At 42.9% G+C, this 19,586-nt stretch overlaps 1 protein-coding gene across 1 annotated transcript in view; it reads right to left on the bottom strand.

Annotated features, from left to right (window-relative positions):
• The window catches only part of PlexB (plexin B), a 122,689-nt gene that overhangs the window by 9,528 nt on the left and 93,575 nt on the right, over positions 1-19,586 (bottom strand). Inside the window, exons 8-13 of the mRNA XM_065225929.1 lie at positions 16,455-16,938; positions 15,853-16,393; positions 15,145-15,704; positions 14,906-15,086; positions 14,652-14,834; positions 14,495-14,579 (exon numbers count right to left, since the gene is read on the bottom strand). Coding sequence (XP_065082001.1) covers positions 14,495-14,579; positions 14,652-14,834; positions 14,906-15,086; positions 15,145-15,704; positions 15,853-16,393; positions 16,455-16,938 — 2,034 coding nt within the window. The remainder of the gene's footprint in view (positions 1-14,494; positions 14,580-14,651; positions 14,835-14,905; positions 15,087-15,144; positions 15,705-15,852; positions 16,394-16,454; positions 16,939-19,586) is intronic.

Genomic DNA, 19,586 nt, shown 5'->3' with positions numbered 1-19,586 from the left:
AAGCTACGACGGACGAACTATCAAATACAAATCCGGAGAAGTGCTGATGAATCATCTGCGATGCCGCCGCAAAAGTAAACGGAATATCACTCAATTCAGCATCACTGAAAGGTCCTGACTTCCTCACGTCCCTGATTGCAGTTTTCTTCCACTTCCGCTTATATGCCTATGCGCTAGCGGGAGATATCAAAGAAATGTTTCACCGCTTCTTCATCAGGCTAGCGGATCGCCAGTTCTTGAGATTTCTCTGGCGTGATCGTGCAACACTAGAGGTCATGGTCTTTATTATGGACGTGGCAATATTTGGAGCGACGTGTTCGCTGAGTTTCGCGCAATACATTAAAAATCTGAATGCACGGGAGTTTGAAGCTGAGTTTCCGAGAGCGGTAGCAGCAATCGTCCACTACCATTACGTGGATGACGACTTGGAATTTTTTTTTCAACAGCAGAAGAAGCAGTGAAGGTGGGAAGTGAAGTGAAGCGGATACATGCCGAAGGCGGATTTGAGATTCACAATTTTCTTTCCAACGATTCAGCGATCGCAGTGCAAGTCGGAGCAGAATCGATGGAACCGGAGAAGTCTATCAAGGCGGAGAAAGGTGAAAACGTTGAATCCGTCCTAGGAATAAAATGGATCCCGAGCGGTGACGAACTCACCTACACTTTTGTGTTACGCGAGGATCTCAAACACGCTCTGGATGATTCGCACACGCCTACGAAGCGAGAGGTGCTTCGTGTAGTTATGAGCTTATTCAATCCGTTAGGGTTGATTAGCTTCTTCTTGATCCACGGCCGAACATTGATGCAGGGCATATGGGCATCAGGTGCAGACTGGGACGAACCAATAAATAATACACTATGTGGCCAGTGGAGGCGCTGGACGGCGCTCCTTAGTGAGCTTAATTTGGTTCGAATTCCACGGTGCTATTTCATCGGAGCCGGATATGAGACCTACTCAATGCTGGAAATCCATGAAGACGCTAACACGTCAGCTTATGCCAGCGTAGTTTACTTCCGAGTGGACACAACCCAAGGTCCTGCAGTAGCGTTGGTGGCCGGAAAAGCGAAAGTAGCTCCCCTCGAGATGATGTCATTTCCACGTCTGGAGCTACAAGGTGCTGTGTTAGGATCCCGTTTACTGAACAGTGTGATGGCTATGCATAAGCTTCCAGTAACCCGGCGTGTGCTTTGGATAGACTCCGAGATAGTTTTGGCGTGGTTGCGGTCAGATAATCGGAAGAATCAGTAGTTCATGGGATTTCGAGTGGCGGAGATTCTTTCTACGACGGATGTAAAAGAATGGAGGAAAATCGAAAGTGAGCTGAATGTGGCGGATCAGGCGACAAAGTGAGGAGGGGGACCGCACTTCAACGTGGATAACCCTTGGTTTCGTGGGCCAAAATTTCTATCCAAACCGGAGAGTTTCTGGCCGCAGCAGAAGACTGTGCCGTATTCTACTGAAGAAGAAATTCGCAAAGTGAACATGCACACGAAGATCCAGTCGTTGATCGAGACAACCAGGTTCAGCCGCTGGGAAAAACTTGAGCGAACAGTGGGCCGTATGAATAAAAAGAGTTTACTTTACTTTCCCATGCTTTTCTTACGGGAAAAGTCAAGTAAACGCTTTTATTCATACGACCTAGTGTCACTAATTCATCGGTTCGTCGATAATTTTAATACGGAAACGTCAAGGCAAACAGTTGGAGTTAGGAGTGCTGAAGCAGGAGGAATTAGCCAAGGCAGAAGCTACGCTGTATAAACAAGCGCAGCAGGACTGAAGAGGTAGCTCAGCTCAACGGAATCGACGGAACGTCGCAGTCGAAGCATTCAGTGATATCGAGAACAAGTAAGATCTTGGAGGCGAACCAGCCTAAGGCTGAAAGCCTCCTAAATAAAGCTAAATAATAATAATAATACAAGTAAGATCTACAAGCTTTGGCCGTTCTTTGGCGGATGCGAGGAAGGATCGACGTTTCCGTCACGCGAACAGGGAGACCGTGATAAACGAGATGAGACAGGAGTACCACATTCCAAAGATGAGGGCGTTAGTCGCGAGAGTCACGAAGGAATGCGTATATTGTCGCATACGCAATGCCATCCCAAGGGCACCACCGATGGCCCAGTTACCGGATGTCCGGGTTACACCCTTTGTACGACCTTTCACTTTCGTGGGCCTCGATTACTTCGGACCTATTTTGGTAAAGGTTGGACGCAGCAACGTAAAGCGCTGGGTTGCACTTTTTACGTGCCTCAGCATCCATGCGGTTCACATAGAAGTAGTACACAGTATGTCTACTGAATCCTATGTGCTAGCAGTTCGTCGTTTTGTGTCAAGGAGAGGTTCACCAGCTGAATTCCTCAGTGATAATGGGACCAATTTCATTGGTGCCAACAAACAGTTGAAGAAGGAGATTCAGGACCAAGAGGAAAGACTAGCGTCAGTGTTCACCAACGCCAACACCCGCTGGTCATTCAATCCACCCGGGGCTCCCCATATGGGAGGGGTATGGGAGCGAATGGTGTGCTCGGTTAAAGCGGCGATTGGGACAATAATAGAAGCACTACGAAAACCAGACGATGAGACGCTGGAAACAGTGATCGTTGAGGCTGAAGCAATGATTAACACTAGACCTCTAACGTACATTCACTTGTAGTTGGTAGATCAGGCATCATTAACGCCAAACCACTTTCTTCACTGAGAAGCAGTTGGAAGCTGGCACAACATTTGGCTGATAAGTTCTGGAAGTACAAATCGACCGTCGATAAGTTCGGACGTACTTTTATTTGGCTCAGCGTTTTTAATTGGTGCGATTTTTTTTTTACCTTTTGTGATACAGTTTTTTTTTACTTGCATACATCATGGTTTGCGAAATTTGTACTTGCGACACATCAGTCGACACGGCCATGTGGACGTGTGCAGGCGGCCCAAGAATGTTCCACGCTACCTGCATTGGAGTAACTGTACAACGGAACTCACTTCGCAAGAACGACAGGAAGGCATCGGACTTTACATCTTACGTACTACCATGCTGCGAGTCATGTCAAGAGCTTTTACAGGCGATTTTAAAAGCAAAAATCGATCGAAAAGCAACTGAATGCCAATGCGGAGGTGATGCACCGGCTACGTTTCAACAAGAAAAATCGAACCTCGTTCATGAAGCGATCAGGCATAGGACATTTGCTGACAAGTATGAAAAATGAGTTGGCCGCAATTAATAAAGGTAACAGTTTAGCTGGCAGTGTCGTTGCCATAAAAAACCACATTACCTCGCTACTTGATACTGCAACGATGTAAACAAAGGAGAATGTTAATGTGGCGGTCAAATCGGTGACGTCAGAGCTACCGCGGCAAGTTGCACAATGCAAACAAATTCAATGTTGGAGTTTGAAATACTCGATGAGGTGAGGGCGCTGTCTGCCAACATAGCACACCATACTGCATCACTACCATCTTCTCCCGACTTACACCCCAGTTTGGAGGTAGAATTGAACAAGGAAAAGGACGCTGATAGCTCAGGGTGGCGTCTTCTAGGTACCAGGAGAGTATGGAAGCAACAATCAATACGAAACTATCGATTTTAAATTGGCTCACTACTTGATTAGCCTATTGGTCCCAAGCAAACGATTAACGTACCCCATTATTGTCGAAATTCTAGTACTACACTATGTTTGTTTTGATTCGCTTTGAAAGTTTGACAGATGAAATGAGGGGTTCGTGGATTTTCCTATGTTTCGAGGGGTGCATCGATTAGCTTGGGACCGAAGAGAGTACCAGAGCTGAGCCAAAAAGTTGAGCACATTTCTTCGGGACCTTCTGGTCTTACACGGATAGTAATCTCCTTATACCTTTTGGCTAATTTCTATTGCTGAATATTCATAAAATGTATAAGTCAACTAATAAGCAGACACCTTGCAAAAAGTTAATGAAGATCATGTGTCAAATGAAATGTATAAGCGGTCACACATACCTTTTATGCATTCTTATAGGACCTATGTGGTTTGTCTTATGGAATGTATAAGGCTGATGTTTTGGCAAAAATACACATGAATAAAATAATTGATTTTCGTTTCGTATAGAGTTAACTCTATGATGGAAGACCGATTGGTCTGAATACGATGCACGGAAATTAAGGCGTTCGAATCAATAAAAACAGGCTGATAATGCAAAAAGGCGACGAAAGCGACAAAGCAGAAAGCATCAAAACATCAACAACTTTAGCTTGCGAAATCACCGCAACAATCACAACAACAATAACAATAACAACAACAATAACAACGATTCTTAACGAGTCGTCAACCAATTCGGACGCGTTTTTCATAAGCTCCCGCCCCGCGCGCGATAAATAAAATAAATTAATATTGTTTTTGTTTTACTGTATTGACCTAGGGGCGTCTCACTTTTAAAATGCTTATTGACGATGTATTTAATTAAAAAAAATGCATTTAATTTCCATCGTTTACATCAACCATTCACTGGGATGTGAACGTCAAAACAAAGCAAGATATACAAACAAAACATGAAAAGAAAAATCGTCTATCCACACGATTTCGGTGGAATAGAGAATTTATATGCTGCGCTGCCAACAGAGGTTCCCAGGGATTTTCGACGGTGTCGTCGGAGGAGCTTCGGCCAGTGAAGAGTTTGGATGCTGCCAACGGGATTTTCTCTCGTTCTCGGTGGAAGAAATTCTGCATGAATTCTTTTGGAGACGGTTCTAGATGCTGCAAAAGCAGATTCTAGGAAAGTTTTTCTTGTTTGTCGTTTGACTAATTTACGTAATTTACGAATTACGTTTGACTAAATAAATAACAATTACAACTGCATACAGTATGACCAATTAAAAAAATGCGAAAATACAAAATTTCGATGGCATTCTCTTGCGTTCATGGCGGACGAGGTTCCACACGGTTTCGGTGGCGATTGCTGATGCTTCCAGCGGAGATTCCAAATAATTTCGACGGAGTTTTCTCAGCGGAGGAGGATCTGCACGATTTAGGCGGAGGTTTCCGATTTTGTCAGCGAAGGTTACAGGTAGTTTCAATGCAGTTTTCTGGTGTGCACGGCCGAGAAGTACGATTTCGGTGGATACTGTCGGTGCTAACAATGGCTGTTCCAGGAAATTTCTAAGAAATTTCCTCATGTTTTCTTTGAAGGAGCTTCCACAAGATTCCGTTGCTACCGCTACCGGATGAGGTTTCAGGGAATTTCTAGTTAGTTTATAAGTGTTCATGGCGGAGAAAATACCATAGCATGATTTCGGTGGATATTTTGTATGTTACGGATGTTCCGGGGGAGATTCGACAGTGTTTTCAAATGTTCACGTCCGATAGAGTTCCGGACGATTTTGATGGAGATTTTCGGTGCTGCCAACGGAGGTTCCAGTGAGTTTCATCAGAGTTTATTGCGCCCGATGCTCCCATCGGTTACAGGGAATTTCGACGGATTTTTTCCGCATTCTCGGTCGAGGAGCTTCAGGAAAAAAAAAATTCTTGAGTCAGGAGTGTGGATTTGAGCTAACCAGTGTGAACAACATGTTTTGGTAGGAACTGTCACTTAGAGCATCACGCTACAAAAAATGCACTGAGAAAATGCATTTAATTTTATTGTTTCTGGTCAAAATGCATTTATTTATTGTTTGTTATAATAAATGCACCACAAGTGATCTGCCCCTAGGTATTGACCAACTGTAATTTTTGTAATAGTGTGGACTTGTGCGGGATGTCCACGTGTGTTCCATGCTGCTTGCATCGGTGTTACTGTGCAGTCACAGACGCGGGGTTCAATGCGGAAAAAGGATTAATTAATTTATCTTTATTAGGGAGGCTTTCAGCCTGGGGCTGGTTCGCCTCCAAGAGCGGAAAAAGGAGAGGAAACCGGTCACTTCATACATACTACCATCATAGAGATAACTCTAAGACTAGAAGGTGCAGAAATAACGTGCTCAACTTTTTGGCTCAGCTCTGGTACTCTCTTCGGTCCCAAGCTAATCGATTCACCCCTCGAAACATAGGAAAAACCAATAACCCCTCATTTTATCTGTCAAACTTTCATAGCGAATCAAAACAAACTTTGCGTAGTACTAGAATTTCGACTAGAATGGGGTACGTTAATAGTTTGCTTGGAACCAATAGGCTAGTCAAGTAGTGAGCCAATTTAAAATCGTTAGTTTCGTATTGATTGTTGCTACCATGTTGCGAGGCTTGCCAAAAGTATGTTGAAGCAAATTTGGACTTCCACCTCACAGAGCAACTGCATGCCAACAAGCAGGTGATTCATCAATTCACACTGCAATAGAGTAAACCCAGTATAGTGAATGAAGCTTTTGAAGGGCTCGAGGTTCTGCTAACCAGCATAAAAAATGAGCTAGCTGCAATAAACAAAAACAGCAGTTTAGCTGGCAGTGTAGTTACCATCAAAAACCACGTCATGCCTGTATACGACTCTGCAATACAGGCAACCAATGACAGAATTTCAAAGTCGTTGGAATCTGTGACGTGTGAGCTGGCCGGTGATCTGCGTAATATCAACGCAAAAATATGTCAGCTCAATCAGCTGGCAATTCATGCAGCCGCTACGTCCACAATGACTACTAACCCGATTCTAGAGCTCAATATTCTTGATGAGCTGAAGTCATTGTCAGCTCATATAATGACGTTGCAGAACCCCGCGCCTTCGCCCGAGCCATCCGATCCATACAACAGATAAGAAGAAGACGAAATAAACAAAACGGATGGCGCCTTCTAGGCACCAGAAAGTTGAACAATGAGCAAAACGTTGATAACTCAGGGTGGCGTCTTTTGGGTACGAGGAGTGTCTGGAAGGCAGACTGGTCAGATTACGACGCGCGCAAATTACGACGGCTAAATCAACAAAAACAGGCTGAAACAGCTAGAAGGCAAAGAAAACAAAATACAGCACGAAATTATTCTAACGCAAGGAACAACATACACAGCAACAGTTTAAATCCTCGTAATCATCGAAACATGAATTCCGACAACGGTTACAGTAGCAATCACAGCAACATTTTCGGCCATCGGAGCATAAATCGACATAACGACCAGGACAACATTAACAGCAAAAGCAAAAACAACAGTTCCTGTCAGTTCCACATCAGAAATCATGGCAACCCCCGTTTTTTCCACCTGATCGAGAGCTTCTTTCAGCAGTTTGAAAAAAGGGGAAACTATAAACCCGTACCCAGTAAGCGGTCTTTCGAATTCACATGGTATGGCTCAGGGGAATTCTTCCTCTACATCGTGTCAGCCGTGCACATGTAGACTTGCGTGTTTTTGGCGCAACTGACGCACTCATCTGAGGTAGATTATGACAACACAGCTGAGCCTGAGGATCATGGCATCTCACATAACTTGAGGGATGTCGGGCAGTATACAGCAACTTCACCCCCTGACCAGCACGACGTAAGTGACCATGTCGCTAGTTTATCAAGTAGCTCCTTTTAAATGAAACTACAGTCTATTGCCAAAATTATAACCGCATGCGTAGTGCGTATAAAATAAATGAAATTCAAAATAAAATAAGCGGCTGTATTACCACAGACAAACAGACACAACACATTGAATATTTCTCACTATAAAACATCGTCGCTTAAACATTACCGCCATCTGTTGAGTACACTGTGGTGGGTAGTACGCTGAACAGATGGCGGTAGTGTGTAAATGACAAACTCAAGGGAAATGACTATGCGCGCCACAGGTGGCGGTACTACCAACTACGATACTTTTAAATTGACCGTTAAATGCTTGTTCGATGAACAACTTGCGAGTGTTATGTCTGTTTGTCTGTGGTATTACATTTCTAAGGTTGGTTTCAAGTCAAGTCAAGTCAGATTGACTAAAAATGAGTTTGACCGCCCACGGTTGCTGCTCTGTTATTACCAGCTCAGCTGCAATTACACAGAGAACCAACAGATGATGTTTGGGACTAACATTCATCCTCAATGTGTAAGAACTGGAGATCTAATATTTAGCAATACCAGCGCCGGCCGTATTCGAATGCAGGTCAACTAGGGAATGGGAAGGAATGTGTTGACGTGGTACTCGCTGTGAAGGAAACCGAGAAATCCTCTGCGCTTCCACGAGAAATCACTGGGATGTTGGATGTGGGGAAAGGTTGCACCGCACACGCAGGGATCGTTTTTTGGTAGAGCGATTATAATACACAAACACACGCGCGCGCACTCATCCAATTTCTATTTTTAGATCAGGACGCACACTGTGGTAAGTGATGCAATCGGTGTTAAAGAAGAATTTGTTTTCATTAAAATCTAGTGGGTATAGAATAAGGCAAAGTGAAAAATTGCAAGGAAGGGGACGGGCCTGGGATTGAACTCCCGACCTTCTGCTCAGTAAGCAGAAACGGTAACCACTGAGCTACCGAGCCTCGTCTCATTTCTAAGGTTGGTTTCGCGAGCATTAAGAAGACATTTTTGAATATTGCAACAATTAACCTTAAAAGAACAGCTCATGATTAAAAGAAGGGAAGATCTCTGTTCAAAGTAAATAAAGATTGGTAATAAATTTTTAGGAGATTTTCCCTTCTTTTTAAATTTATTTAGGAGATTTTCAGCCGTAGACGTATTTTATCCTTCTTTTATAAATGTTTTTTTCGAAAACTTTCTCAAAACTTGTGAGATTGACGGTTTGACAAATTTGTAATGTTTTTTGAGGAAATTTTTCCCTCTTTTATAAACGAGCAGTCTTCCGAGAACTTAAACAATATGTGAGGTCGATGGATTTAAAAATTGATAACATAGTTTTACGAGATTTTTTCCTTTATAAATTCAAATCGAGGAATTTGGCAAAACTTGTAAGATATATGATTTGACAAATGAATCGAGGAATGCTGTGAGTTTTACACTCACAACTACTGACAGCATAGCGCCACCTTCTAGGGACGAACATTTAAACCGAAAAATAATGTATGCAGATTTCAACATATTTATTAAATTTTCGTTTGTGGAGGCGAAACGAGAAAAAATATTTGGTAGGGGTGTTGCGCCATAATATAAGCATCTCTCGTCAAAATTATAGGATATGGGGTGATGGTGAAGGGATATAGAAAACGAATAAAAGAACAGAAAGAAAGGTATTAGTATTGGTTACATTGGTTGAAAGCGAATAAGCTCCCGGCCCGGATGGAATTCCCAACGTGGCGTTGAAGGCGGCGATCCAGACGTTCCCGGACATGTTCAGGATGGTGCTGCAGAAATGTCTGGACGAGGGTCAGTTCCCTCAGTTCCCCGGTGGAAGGTACAAAAGCTCGTGCTGTTGCCGAAGCCCGGAAAACCGCCGGGGGATCCTGCATCGTATAGGCCAATATGCTTGCTGGATACTGTAGGAAAGCTCTTAGAGAGGATCATCCTCAACAGGCTGACGAAGTGCACGGAGAGTGAACACGGATTGTCGGAGAGACAGTTTGGATTCCGGAAAGGGAGATCGACGGTGGATGCAATTCGGACAGTGATTGACAGAGCCGAGAAAGCTTCCAAACAGAAGCGGAGAGGAAATCGATACTGCGCCGTGATTACGATTGATGTGAGGAATGCATTCAATAGCGCCAGCTGGGAGGCCATCGCCAAGGCGCTCCATAGAATGAGGGTTCCAGACTACCTCTGCAGGATTCTAAGTAGTTACTTCCAGAACCGGGTCCTGGTCTACGTGACAGACACGGGGCAGAAATCGCTTAGAATCACGGCGGGGGTTCCCCAAGGCTCCATTCTAGGTCCCACGCTGTGGAACGGAATGTACAATGGCGTGCTGACGCTCAAGCTGCCCAAAGGAGTTGAGATCGTGGGCTTTGCGGACGATGTCGTCTTGACGGTAACCGGTGAGACGCTGGAAGAAGTGGAAATGTTGGCGGCCAAGGCGATAGATACGATTGGTAACTGGATGCAAGGAGCGAAGCTGCAGATAGCCCACCACAAAACAGAAGTGATGTTGGTCAGTAACTGCAAAGCAGTGCAGCGGGCAGAAATTACCGTTGGAGAGCACACCATTGCTTCGAAGCGCATGCTAAAGTATCTGGGAGTGATGATCGACGACCGGCTAAACTTTAATAGCCACATCGAATATGCTTGCGAGAAGGCGACGAAGGTCATCAACGCAATAGCCAGAATCATGCCGAACAATTCTGGTTCAAGCAGCAGCAAGAGACGTCTTCTGGCTAGTGTGTCCTCATCAATACTAAGGTACGGAGGTCCAGCCTGGATTGAAGCGCTGAAAACGAAGCAGAACCAAAGGAAATTGAGCAGTACGTTCCGGCTCATGGCCATGCGAGTCGTGAGTGCGTACAGAACCATTTCGATGGAGGCAGTATGCGTTATCGCCGGTATGATCCCAATCGGCATCACCTTGGCGGAGGACTACGAGTGCTATATGACGAGAGAAACCAGAGGAGTACGAAAAATGTCGAGAACGGAGTCGATGGCTAAGTGGCAGCAGGAGTGGGATGCAGCAGAGAACGGTAGATGGACACACAGGCTAATACCGACTCTTTCGACCTGGGTGAACAGGAAGCATGGTGAAGTCAACTTCCACTTGACGCAGTTCCTGTCTGGTCATGCCTGCTTCAGGAAGTACCTGCATCGGTTCGGACACACAACGTCACCCTTCTGTCCGGAGTGTGGGAATGTGCAAGAATCACCAGAGCACGTGGTCTTCGAATGTCCTAGATTTGATGATGTGCGAGAGGATATGCTCGCCCTTAGCACGGAGAATGTCGTCGAAGAAATGTGTCGAGAGGAGGGCACCTTTAACGCCGTCAGCAGAGCAGTAACGCAGATCATGTCAGCGCTGCAGCGAAAATGGCGGGAAGACCAACTAGAAAGTAGTAATGTGCTCACACAAGTGCGAACTGAAAGCCGAAGCCGGGAGAACTCTCCGTCAGAGTAGGCTGTACCCACCACCAGGGATAACCGAGTAGAACGTGACGCTGGGAGCTAAATGGCTCACAAATTGGAGAGACGATCAGCGAACTGGAAGCGCCAATTAGCTGAGTTAAAGTGAGGTGCGTAATGCACGGCCCCCTCCGAAGTAATACGACAAGTGGTTCCGGGGGAAAAGGGCAAGGCGTCTAAGGAGGTTTTAGTGCGGCAAGAATCCCACACACCGTGTCACCGCGACTGTGCACCCAGTCGTCAAGCGGTGGCACGATGGCCTTTTTGAAGGTTTCCTCCATGCAAAAAAAAAAAAAAAAACACACACACACACACACAACGAAAAAGAAACATAGATGCACAGACAAACAGAAATAACCCATTTAATATTTTTCTCCACAAAACATAGTCACTAAAACACTACCGCCATCTGTTGAGTATCATGTGATGGATAGTACGCTGAACAGACGGCGCCAGTGTGCAGACGTCAGACGCAAGGGAACCGACCGTGCGCGCCACAGGTAGCGGCACCACCAACCAAAAACACCCGAATTGACCGTCAAATGCGTATTCGATGAACAACCTGTTCAACCGAGTGTTATGTCTGTTTGTCTGTGATAGATGGGTTATTAGGAAAGTACAACTACATTATAACTATTAGTGCAATGGATGAACGTTAGTTTCGGGGTCATGTTAGTGTTAAAGTTTTGTTAGTATTGACCCGTATTCAGCCCTGTCTGCCCCTCGAACACTAGTCGCAGGCAGTTGGTGTTAGGACATGCGACACTGTCACTGCTACTATGTTAGAGGTATGACCCGTCAAGTTTCGAAGTGCAAAAAAAAAACTGTTAGAACTTTCTTATAAATTAACTTTACACTCAAAGCAAACTATTTACCTTAGCATTACAAAAGCGAATTTAAAATTACTATTTTATTTTATGCTAATATTAAAATTATGATAAAACTACAATTTACGGCTCCGTGAAATTAACTCGCATGAACCTTTCAAATCAATGAACTGAAGCTTTTTAAAAAATTGCAAAAAAAAATCATAGCGACACTTGACAAATCATCATTAAGCCCCTCATCCTTGGACAGGGGCTTTACCAAAGATGAATACTAAGATGAAACTGTCGGAAGAAAAACATTCTATTTTAGTGTCCTCTTTCACGGTCCCTTTCATCCAATGAATACCCCCCGTATTCAAGGTAATTTTGTGGTTTTGCTGCCCCCTCGGTAGAGATGGAATTTGCGCTCATTTTTATCAAAACAATCACACCAAAATCAGAGATGTCCCATTTTTTAATTACTCGATTAACAACTAATCGATTTTTTTTGTTCGCTGTGCTGCCATTTTTCCACCAATGAGAGTGAAGCACATGTTTGAAACGATCGGTGATGATCCTCTGGAGATGTTAATGCTTATATCGGCATGATATAACCGATTACAAATATTTTACTTTTCGGTTCGTTAATCGATTAATCGATTATTCGAATGACAATCGGCCATCACTAGATGAATGTGAAACGTCATTTAAAATGTAAGGACCGTACATAAATAGTGATACAATTTGAAAGGGACTGGGGCTAATCACAAATTACGTCCCCACGGTAACTGAAATAAACACGAGTGTTCACCGGTTGGCTTTACTTCCCGAAGGCGTGCTCAGAGATGTTATGCCTCAGAACACCCCAGTGACGCCGACTGGGATTGAACCCAGGCCTGCTGTGAGAGGTAATCATTTAATATTCTTTATGAATGGAATGAATTATAAATGAGGTAGCGGGCCCACAGTTTGCCAGTAGGCAGAGTAATCGAGTAGTATCTGGTAGCTTTAAAATCTCATGCTATTTTAATTTGTTACAAACGACCTCTCAATAATCACTCCAACTTCGATACCTTCCTTACTCAATGTGTTTTGATTATTTTTTCCATGTATTTTTTACCTCCCTAAATCGAATTTATATTATTATTTTTCAATAATTTTAGATAAAGCCGTAGCAGTCAAAATGGTCATTGAGATTCAAAATAGAGCTTATTTATTTATTTATTTATTTATTTGTTTTCATCAATCGATGTAGACTAGTACAAATACATACACAAATTTGTTTTTCTTAAGAATATCAAAAAAATTGTCTGCTATTCTATTTTTACTTCTTACGAGTTATGATTCCGTATGGCGTTAAATATTGTTTAAGTTTATGCCGAGACATTGAAAAGTCAATGGTTTCGCAGTTTTGATTGTAAGATGTCATCTGCGATTTAATGGCCCAAATTTTGAATAATTTTTGCGATGATGGGTTATGGCAAATAAATTTCGATTTCTGAGTTGTCGAGTAGGTGCATAAAAATTTAATTTTGATAAAAGTTCTGCTGAGTTAATGCGCTGCGAAACGATATCGTTTACAAACTAAACCATTGCATATTCACGTCGCTCTTTTAATGTTTGTATGTTTATAAGCATGCTGCGTGCTTCATATGATGGAAGAGGAAATGATGTCCAACCTAATTTACGAAGGGCATATAATAGAAATTGCTTTTGTACTGATTCTAATTTTTCTTCGTGCGTGATTGAAAATGGAGACCATACAAAGCTGCAATATTCCAGTATAAACCTCACATAGGCAATATATAGTGTTTTAATTGTGTATGGGTCCTGAAAGTTATAGCAAAAGCGTTTGATAAAGCCTATCATGTTATTTGCCCTGTGACTTATTGTAATTGTAATGGTCTATGCAAGTTTGGAGTCTAAGATAATCCCTAAGTTCCTAACTCTTTCACATTTTTCTACATTCTGATTTCCTAATGCAATTGAAATGTTTGATGGTGTTCTTTTCCTGCTAAATGACATTAAGTTGCATTTTTTACGTTCAGTTCTAACAGGCTTTTTTACACCATGTGTAGAATATGTGTATTTCACTATGGAATATATTGATGTCTTCATCATTTCTTATTTCCAAAAAGAGCTTAGATTAGTAAATTTAATTTTTTTTTGAGAATGAAGGAAATGTCGTTTACTTAATATATTAGGCTCTATTTCAAATCTCAATGTTCAATTTAACTTTCTTCAAAATTGTTGTTGTAGTAGAAAGGTTTTAAGATAAAATCCGGCGTAACATTTGAAAACAGCACAAATGACCTTATGAAATTATAAGAGATTAATCCTTTAAATTTGTCGAACCTCTTAACGGAATCCCTTTATGAAGAGCTTTGAGTGGGTTGGTTTATTTCCTTTAAATTCCGTTATAATTGCTTATCTTTTGACAGATACGCGTATTTCGTCAACTACTTGCAGACTTCATCAGTGCCAAGTAGGTACTCAACACCACTTGGCACTAATGAAGTCTGCAAGTAGTAGACGAAATACGCGTATCTGTCAAAAGATAAGCAATTATAACGGAGTTTAAAGGAAATCTCAAACTCTTTATAACAGATTGTTATAAATTGGTTAAGCATCAGCAGAGCCCTCTATGCATTCCATTGAAACATTACAAAATAAATTTTCTACGAATTTGTCAATTTCCTTAATGCTAAACTTAAGAATTCCATACGTTTACTTCTCCGAGTGTATTAAGGATAATCTTTTATAGTAACTTACCTTCCAACGTGCAGGCAACATTTTCAAGTTTGTGTATTAAATGCATTTTTTTTGCGTGTATGTCCTCATCCAGCGAATCTATGATCTATATTAACATAAATTATTAATTGTAAGTAAGCCATAATTTAATTGCATCGTTATTTCTCAACCAACTTACCTGATCCCTATATTTCGTTACGTAAATGTAAAGTTCTTTTAGCGCTGCTATAACGTCAAATTCTTCCTGTTGCTGGAAGGACAACTGTTGCATGGCAGTGCACATGTCCTGATCACTAATTTGAGGCATGTGTGCTATTTCAGCGTAAAAGTTTGCAACCATTTCGCGATAATGTGGCAAGTCCTGTGACAAGAAGAAATCATAAGCTTAGACACAGACCAGACATAAATCGATTAGACTTCACAAGAATTTACCTTAGCAAAAAGTAGTTTGTTGGACGGTGAATCTTTGCCCAGTCTATATTCGGTTGTAGAACAAGAATCCATGAATGTTTGTGCTATAACACTGAGGCAGGCATCTACACTGGGTGATTTGTTAATATCAAAGATAAAGTCTGGATTTTTTATGAAGTTCACCCAGAATCTTAACGGTAAACTACAAGAAAAAAAATCAATGAAGTTTATATAGGTAAAGCAAGTAGATTTTTACAAACCTATTTGACTTCCAAGCATGTACGACATCTGGATCGATAATACCATGCCGCTTAGCGGCATCGTCTAAGATATCGAATATCCATTTAACAGCAGGTGGTAGCATATTGTTTACAGTTAAAATGGTTCCAAAAAAATCGTCCACGAACTTTTGAATGGTACCCTTAGTAGCCAACAACCGTGTGAGAAATATTTCCGGAATAGCTTTATGGGTTCTTTCGTGTAAGATTTGTTGCTGTCCAAAAGCTGTCTTTTCGTCGATTGGTCGCACTAGGTGATAAATGCGAGCATGCTGAGGCTGTTGCGCAACATTTTGAAAGTTCAACATATGACTTTGCTGCAACGACGGAGTGTGATGAACCATATCGCCATTGATGGAAATGTGAGACGAAGAGTTATTAATATAATAACAATTCGGATATGGCTGTTTGTTATTAAAATTATTATAATTATCATTCTGTCTGGCAATGAGAGACATCACAGCTGATTCCTTGATGCCATAGTGGGCTAGAGTATTAATACGTTTCCATCCACCAATGGTTTTGGTGGTAAGATCTTCGTCCTATGATGTAAGAAACACAATTTGTAAATAACCCATACTGCCCATAAAAGCATAATTGTCCCATCTTTGCTTGATTTCCTATTCATATGGGGCAGTTATGCTTTTATGGGCAGCATACTAATCGCACAAAAATGTAAACTAATTTTACCTGTAATGTTAAATGGCCGCCCCGACCATGTCGCCATTCTAGATCTAAATCGTGGACCGAAGGACGCATCGAAAAAGGCGTATTTTTGAACAATGCATCGAGTGTTTTCGATTTCACTTGAGTAATTGTATCACAGTCCAGCACTTTGCATTGAATTTTTTCATCCAGATCGTCCTGTATTATATGCAGAGTTACAACACTGTGCATAATCTGCTCCCGCAGTAACCGTTCCTCACTCAATGAGTAACGAGCGTCGTATGTTACCGCGTCCACTAAACCCTTTTCAATCTGGTGTTTTATTGCTTTATATAGCAAAAAGAGCGAATTTCCGCTGTATTCTTTCAAATAATCATACATGCATATGGCCATGTAGTTCGTTAACATTTTCTCTACCACACTTTCAGTGCGCCGAAGCATCAATTGTGGATGTTTTGTCACAACTGATTTGTCAATTAACCGCAACAGTAAACACTTCAGCACATCGGTAGCGTACTCCATTTTATTCATAAGAACTATCATGAGTAAGGAAGCAACGTTAACTCTGAAAAATATTTAACATGATTCAATGATAGGAACATGTTATTAATAACAAATAAACTTACTTGTCCCGTATACTAAATGACTTCTGGGCTTCTAGTGTCTCGATAAATATAAGTAAAAATACCTTATTGTTAATAAGCTGCTCAAATTGCAGCATTGCTTGATCATAATTGTTTCGAGGCATATTTATTTTAAACTTTGACGAGTTGAGTATTGGATGATCTGTAACTCCTGGGAAAAAGACCTTCATAATGTAATTCACATGGTCTAGTGTCGGTATGCCGCTATTTTCGAGATCTGCAGTCAAATCGGTCATGTCGGTCTGTAATTCGGCAAAGGCTTGCTTGCATTCCATACGAACGTTGCTTTCTAATGTGTCCATTTGGATCTGGATGCGCTTGTATTCGCGTTCTGCTTGGGTACTTTTGCGGCGATAAATAATTAAAATTACAACCAGTGATACCACGATGAATAGTGTGCCTATCACTATACCGAAGAGAATATGCGAAAACGTGTATGGCTTCATCAAATCGTACTTCAGGTAACCTAAAACAAAAAATTAGGATATAGTGTAAGGTAAACTCTATCTTGGATTTTTATGTTATATATTGCAAAAAAATGTTATCTTTTTTTAATCTCATCCTCATCACGAATTTAATGACACACAGGAGTATTTGACCCAGAAACTTTTTTTATTGCGTTTATTTATAAGGCCCCCTCGCCTATTAGGTATTTCTTGGGCCGATGACCATTATTTACAATTAGATCCCTTCCCGCTTTTATTTTTCAAATAAAACGTACTATGTGGCCGAGCAGCACATCCCAAACAGAAATGTTTGGATGTAGCCACATCGAACAATAGCATCGCTCCAGCCGAGGGGGTATTCAGTATCGCTGATTTCCAGCCAACGACATCGGGTCAATCATCTCCTGTTTTCACCGGGTTCTCAGCAGAAGAACAACAGCGAAACACCGACAATTAAACCGAGGATCATCACACTTCAAACGTTCACGGCCAATCATACCAACTCAGCGACTGAGATTAATTGACTCTGTTCCGTCTCCGCCGAAAGTCAACTGATACGAACACAACCAACAAGCAGCGAAGAACGAGACCATCAATAGGCTACAACATCCACCAATCAGCGACGACCACATCAACGCTCGCCGCTTTAAAAGAGGCATGCATCACCGTGCAAAGAAGAGTTCTTTTCCGACCAAGCACCAGCAAACATCAGCAGCAGTAGAAGCAGAATTTGTAAAGAGAAAGAGGAGAGAATAAACAGTTGTTAGCGTAGCCGCCCCTTTCAAGTTTATTTTGCACACATCCCTGGTTTGGAGCAGCGTCGAACCCACCAGCTCTTTTCAGAGCCCTTACGAGTTGATTTCCGATCGACGCTTGCTTCCTCCACCACCCTGCCGATACAGTCCACTACCGAAAGGGAAAGTTCCCTCCCAGTCCGAACATAATTTGGTCCATCACGAACCGGATAGCGAGCCGTTTGAAGAAGCTTTCGCCCGAAAGTTTGCCCAGTCCTACCAAAAGGATCGAACTGCCTGCCGCCTTCCGAGTAGGGAAAAGGACGAGCTACGCTAGCAAACAGTGCCAAAACAAAACTGCTTCCGCTGTTGCCGATGCCCGTCGTGCGCGAATAAACAAGTGAATCGAGTTCGTGTGCGCGTTCGCGACAAATTAAAGACAAAGTGATTTCGTAAAAATACGAAAATGCCTATTACGCGTTCGTCGACACGCGATGGTGTGCAAGATGCTGGTGCGACTCGCGATGGCGTGCAAGATGCTGGTGTCGAACAGCAACAAGGAAATCCGTCACCATCGGATGGATCTGGATCGTTCCATGGATTCGACGAATGGGAAGCCGACTGGGATGAAGCTACAGCAAAGAAATATCGTGGATTGGTTCGCCAGCGCTCCCAAGCGAAAATGAAGTTGGTGCGGATTAATCGGACGTTGATCAATGAGACGCTTGGATTGGCACAACTTGGTGTGCTATCCAAGAACCTGGCTGTTACCTACGCTGAGTACAGCCAATTCCACAGCAAGGTAATAGCCCTGGTACCCGATGAAGCGCTCGATGGACAGGATGACGAATACGCAAGCTTCGAGAAACTGTACTACGACGTATCCAATGCTGTGGAAGAGTTACTGCTAGAGGCAAAAGCTCGAGCCACTCCAAAGGTTCCTCCAGCCATTCCAGCAGCACCTCACGTGATTATCCAGCAGCAACCGTTAAAAGCACCAATCCCAACGTTCGATGGGAGTTACGACGCATGGCCCAAGTTCAAGGCCATCTTCCAGGACCTGATGGCCAACTCGGGGGATACAAATGCCATAAAATTGTATCACCTAGATAAAGCTCTTATCGGAGATGCTACTGGAGTTCTGGACGCTAAGCTCCTAAGCGAGGGTAACTACGAGCAAGCTTGGACCATTTTAACGGACCGATACGAGAACAAGCGAGTCATAGTGGAAACTCACATCCGTGGGTTGTTGTTCCTCAAGAAGATGACGTCGGAGTCTCATAAGGAACTGCGAACACTGCTGAACGAAGCCACTCATCACGTCGAAAGTTTGCGCTACCTTCAGCAACAAATCACCGGAGTTTCAGAACACATCATTGTGTATCTGATAATTTCAGCACTTGATAAATCGACCCGTAAGTCCTGGGAAGGGACCCAGAAGAAAGGAGATCTTCCGAAGTATTCCCAAGTCATCGAGTTCCTGAAATCCAGATGCCAGATTCTGGAAAACTGCGAAGCAGCGTTCCAGTCAGTGCCGCCAACAATCAAGCCAAAACAAGCCCAGCTACCTTCAAGAGTTCAGCCGCAGAAGAGCCACGCAGTTTCCACCAATGCGTCCCAAGCATGTGAGATTTGTGGTGGTGATCATCGGAACTTCCAGTGCACTGCCCTGAACAACCTAACCGCTTCCCAGAAGAACGAAAAGATCCGAGCCGCAGGAGTCTGCTTTAACTGCCTGCGCAAAGGACACCGTTCCAAGAACTGCCCTTCAATCAAGACGTGCCACAAGTGTCAGCGCCGACACCACACGTTGCTCCATGATGATGGGGCACCCACCCAGGAGAAAATGCCAAACATTTCTCTTTCCGCGGAATCTATGGCAATCCCGCCACCGGTTCCGGCTGCTCCAAGTCAACCGTCGACGTCGGTGCAGA

Source organism: Ochlerotatus camptorhynchus, unplaced genomic scaffold, assembly GCF_037179485.1.
Source record: "Ochlerotatus camptorhynchus isolate MF236.1 unplaced genomic scaffold, CSIRO-AGI_Acam_v1.1 ptg000241l, whole genome shotgun sequence".
NCBI classification, from domain to species: Eukaryota; Metazoa; Arthropoda; class Insecta; order Diptera; family Culicidae; genus Ochlerotatus; species Ochlerotatus camptorhynchus.
The sequence above is the reverse complement of the archived record's forward strand: the minus strand, read 5'-3'. Positions and strand labels throughout refer to the sequence as shown.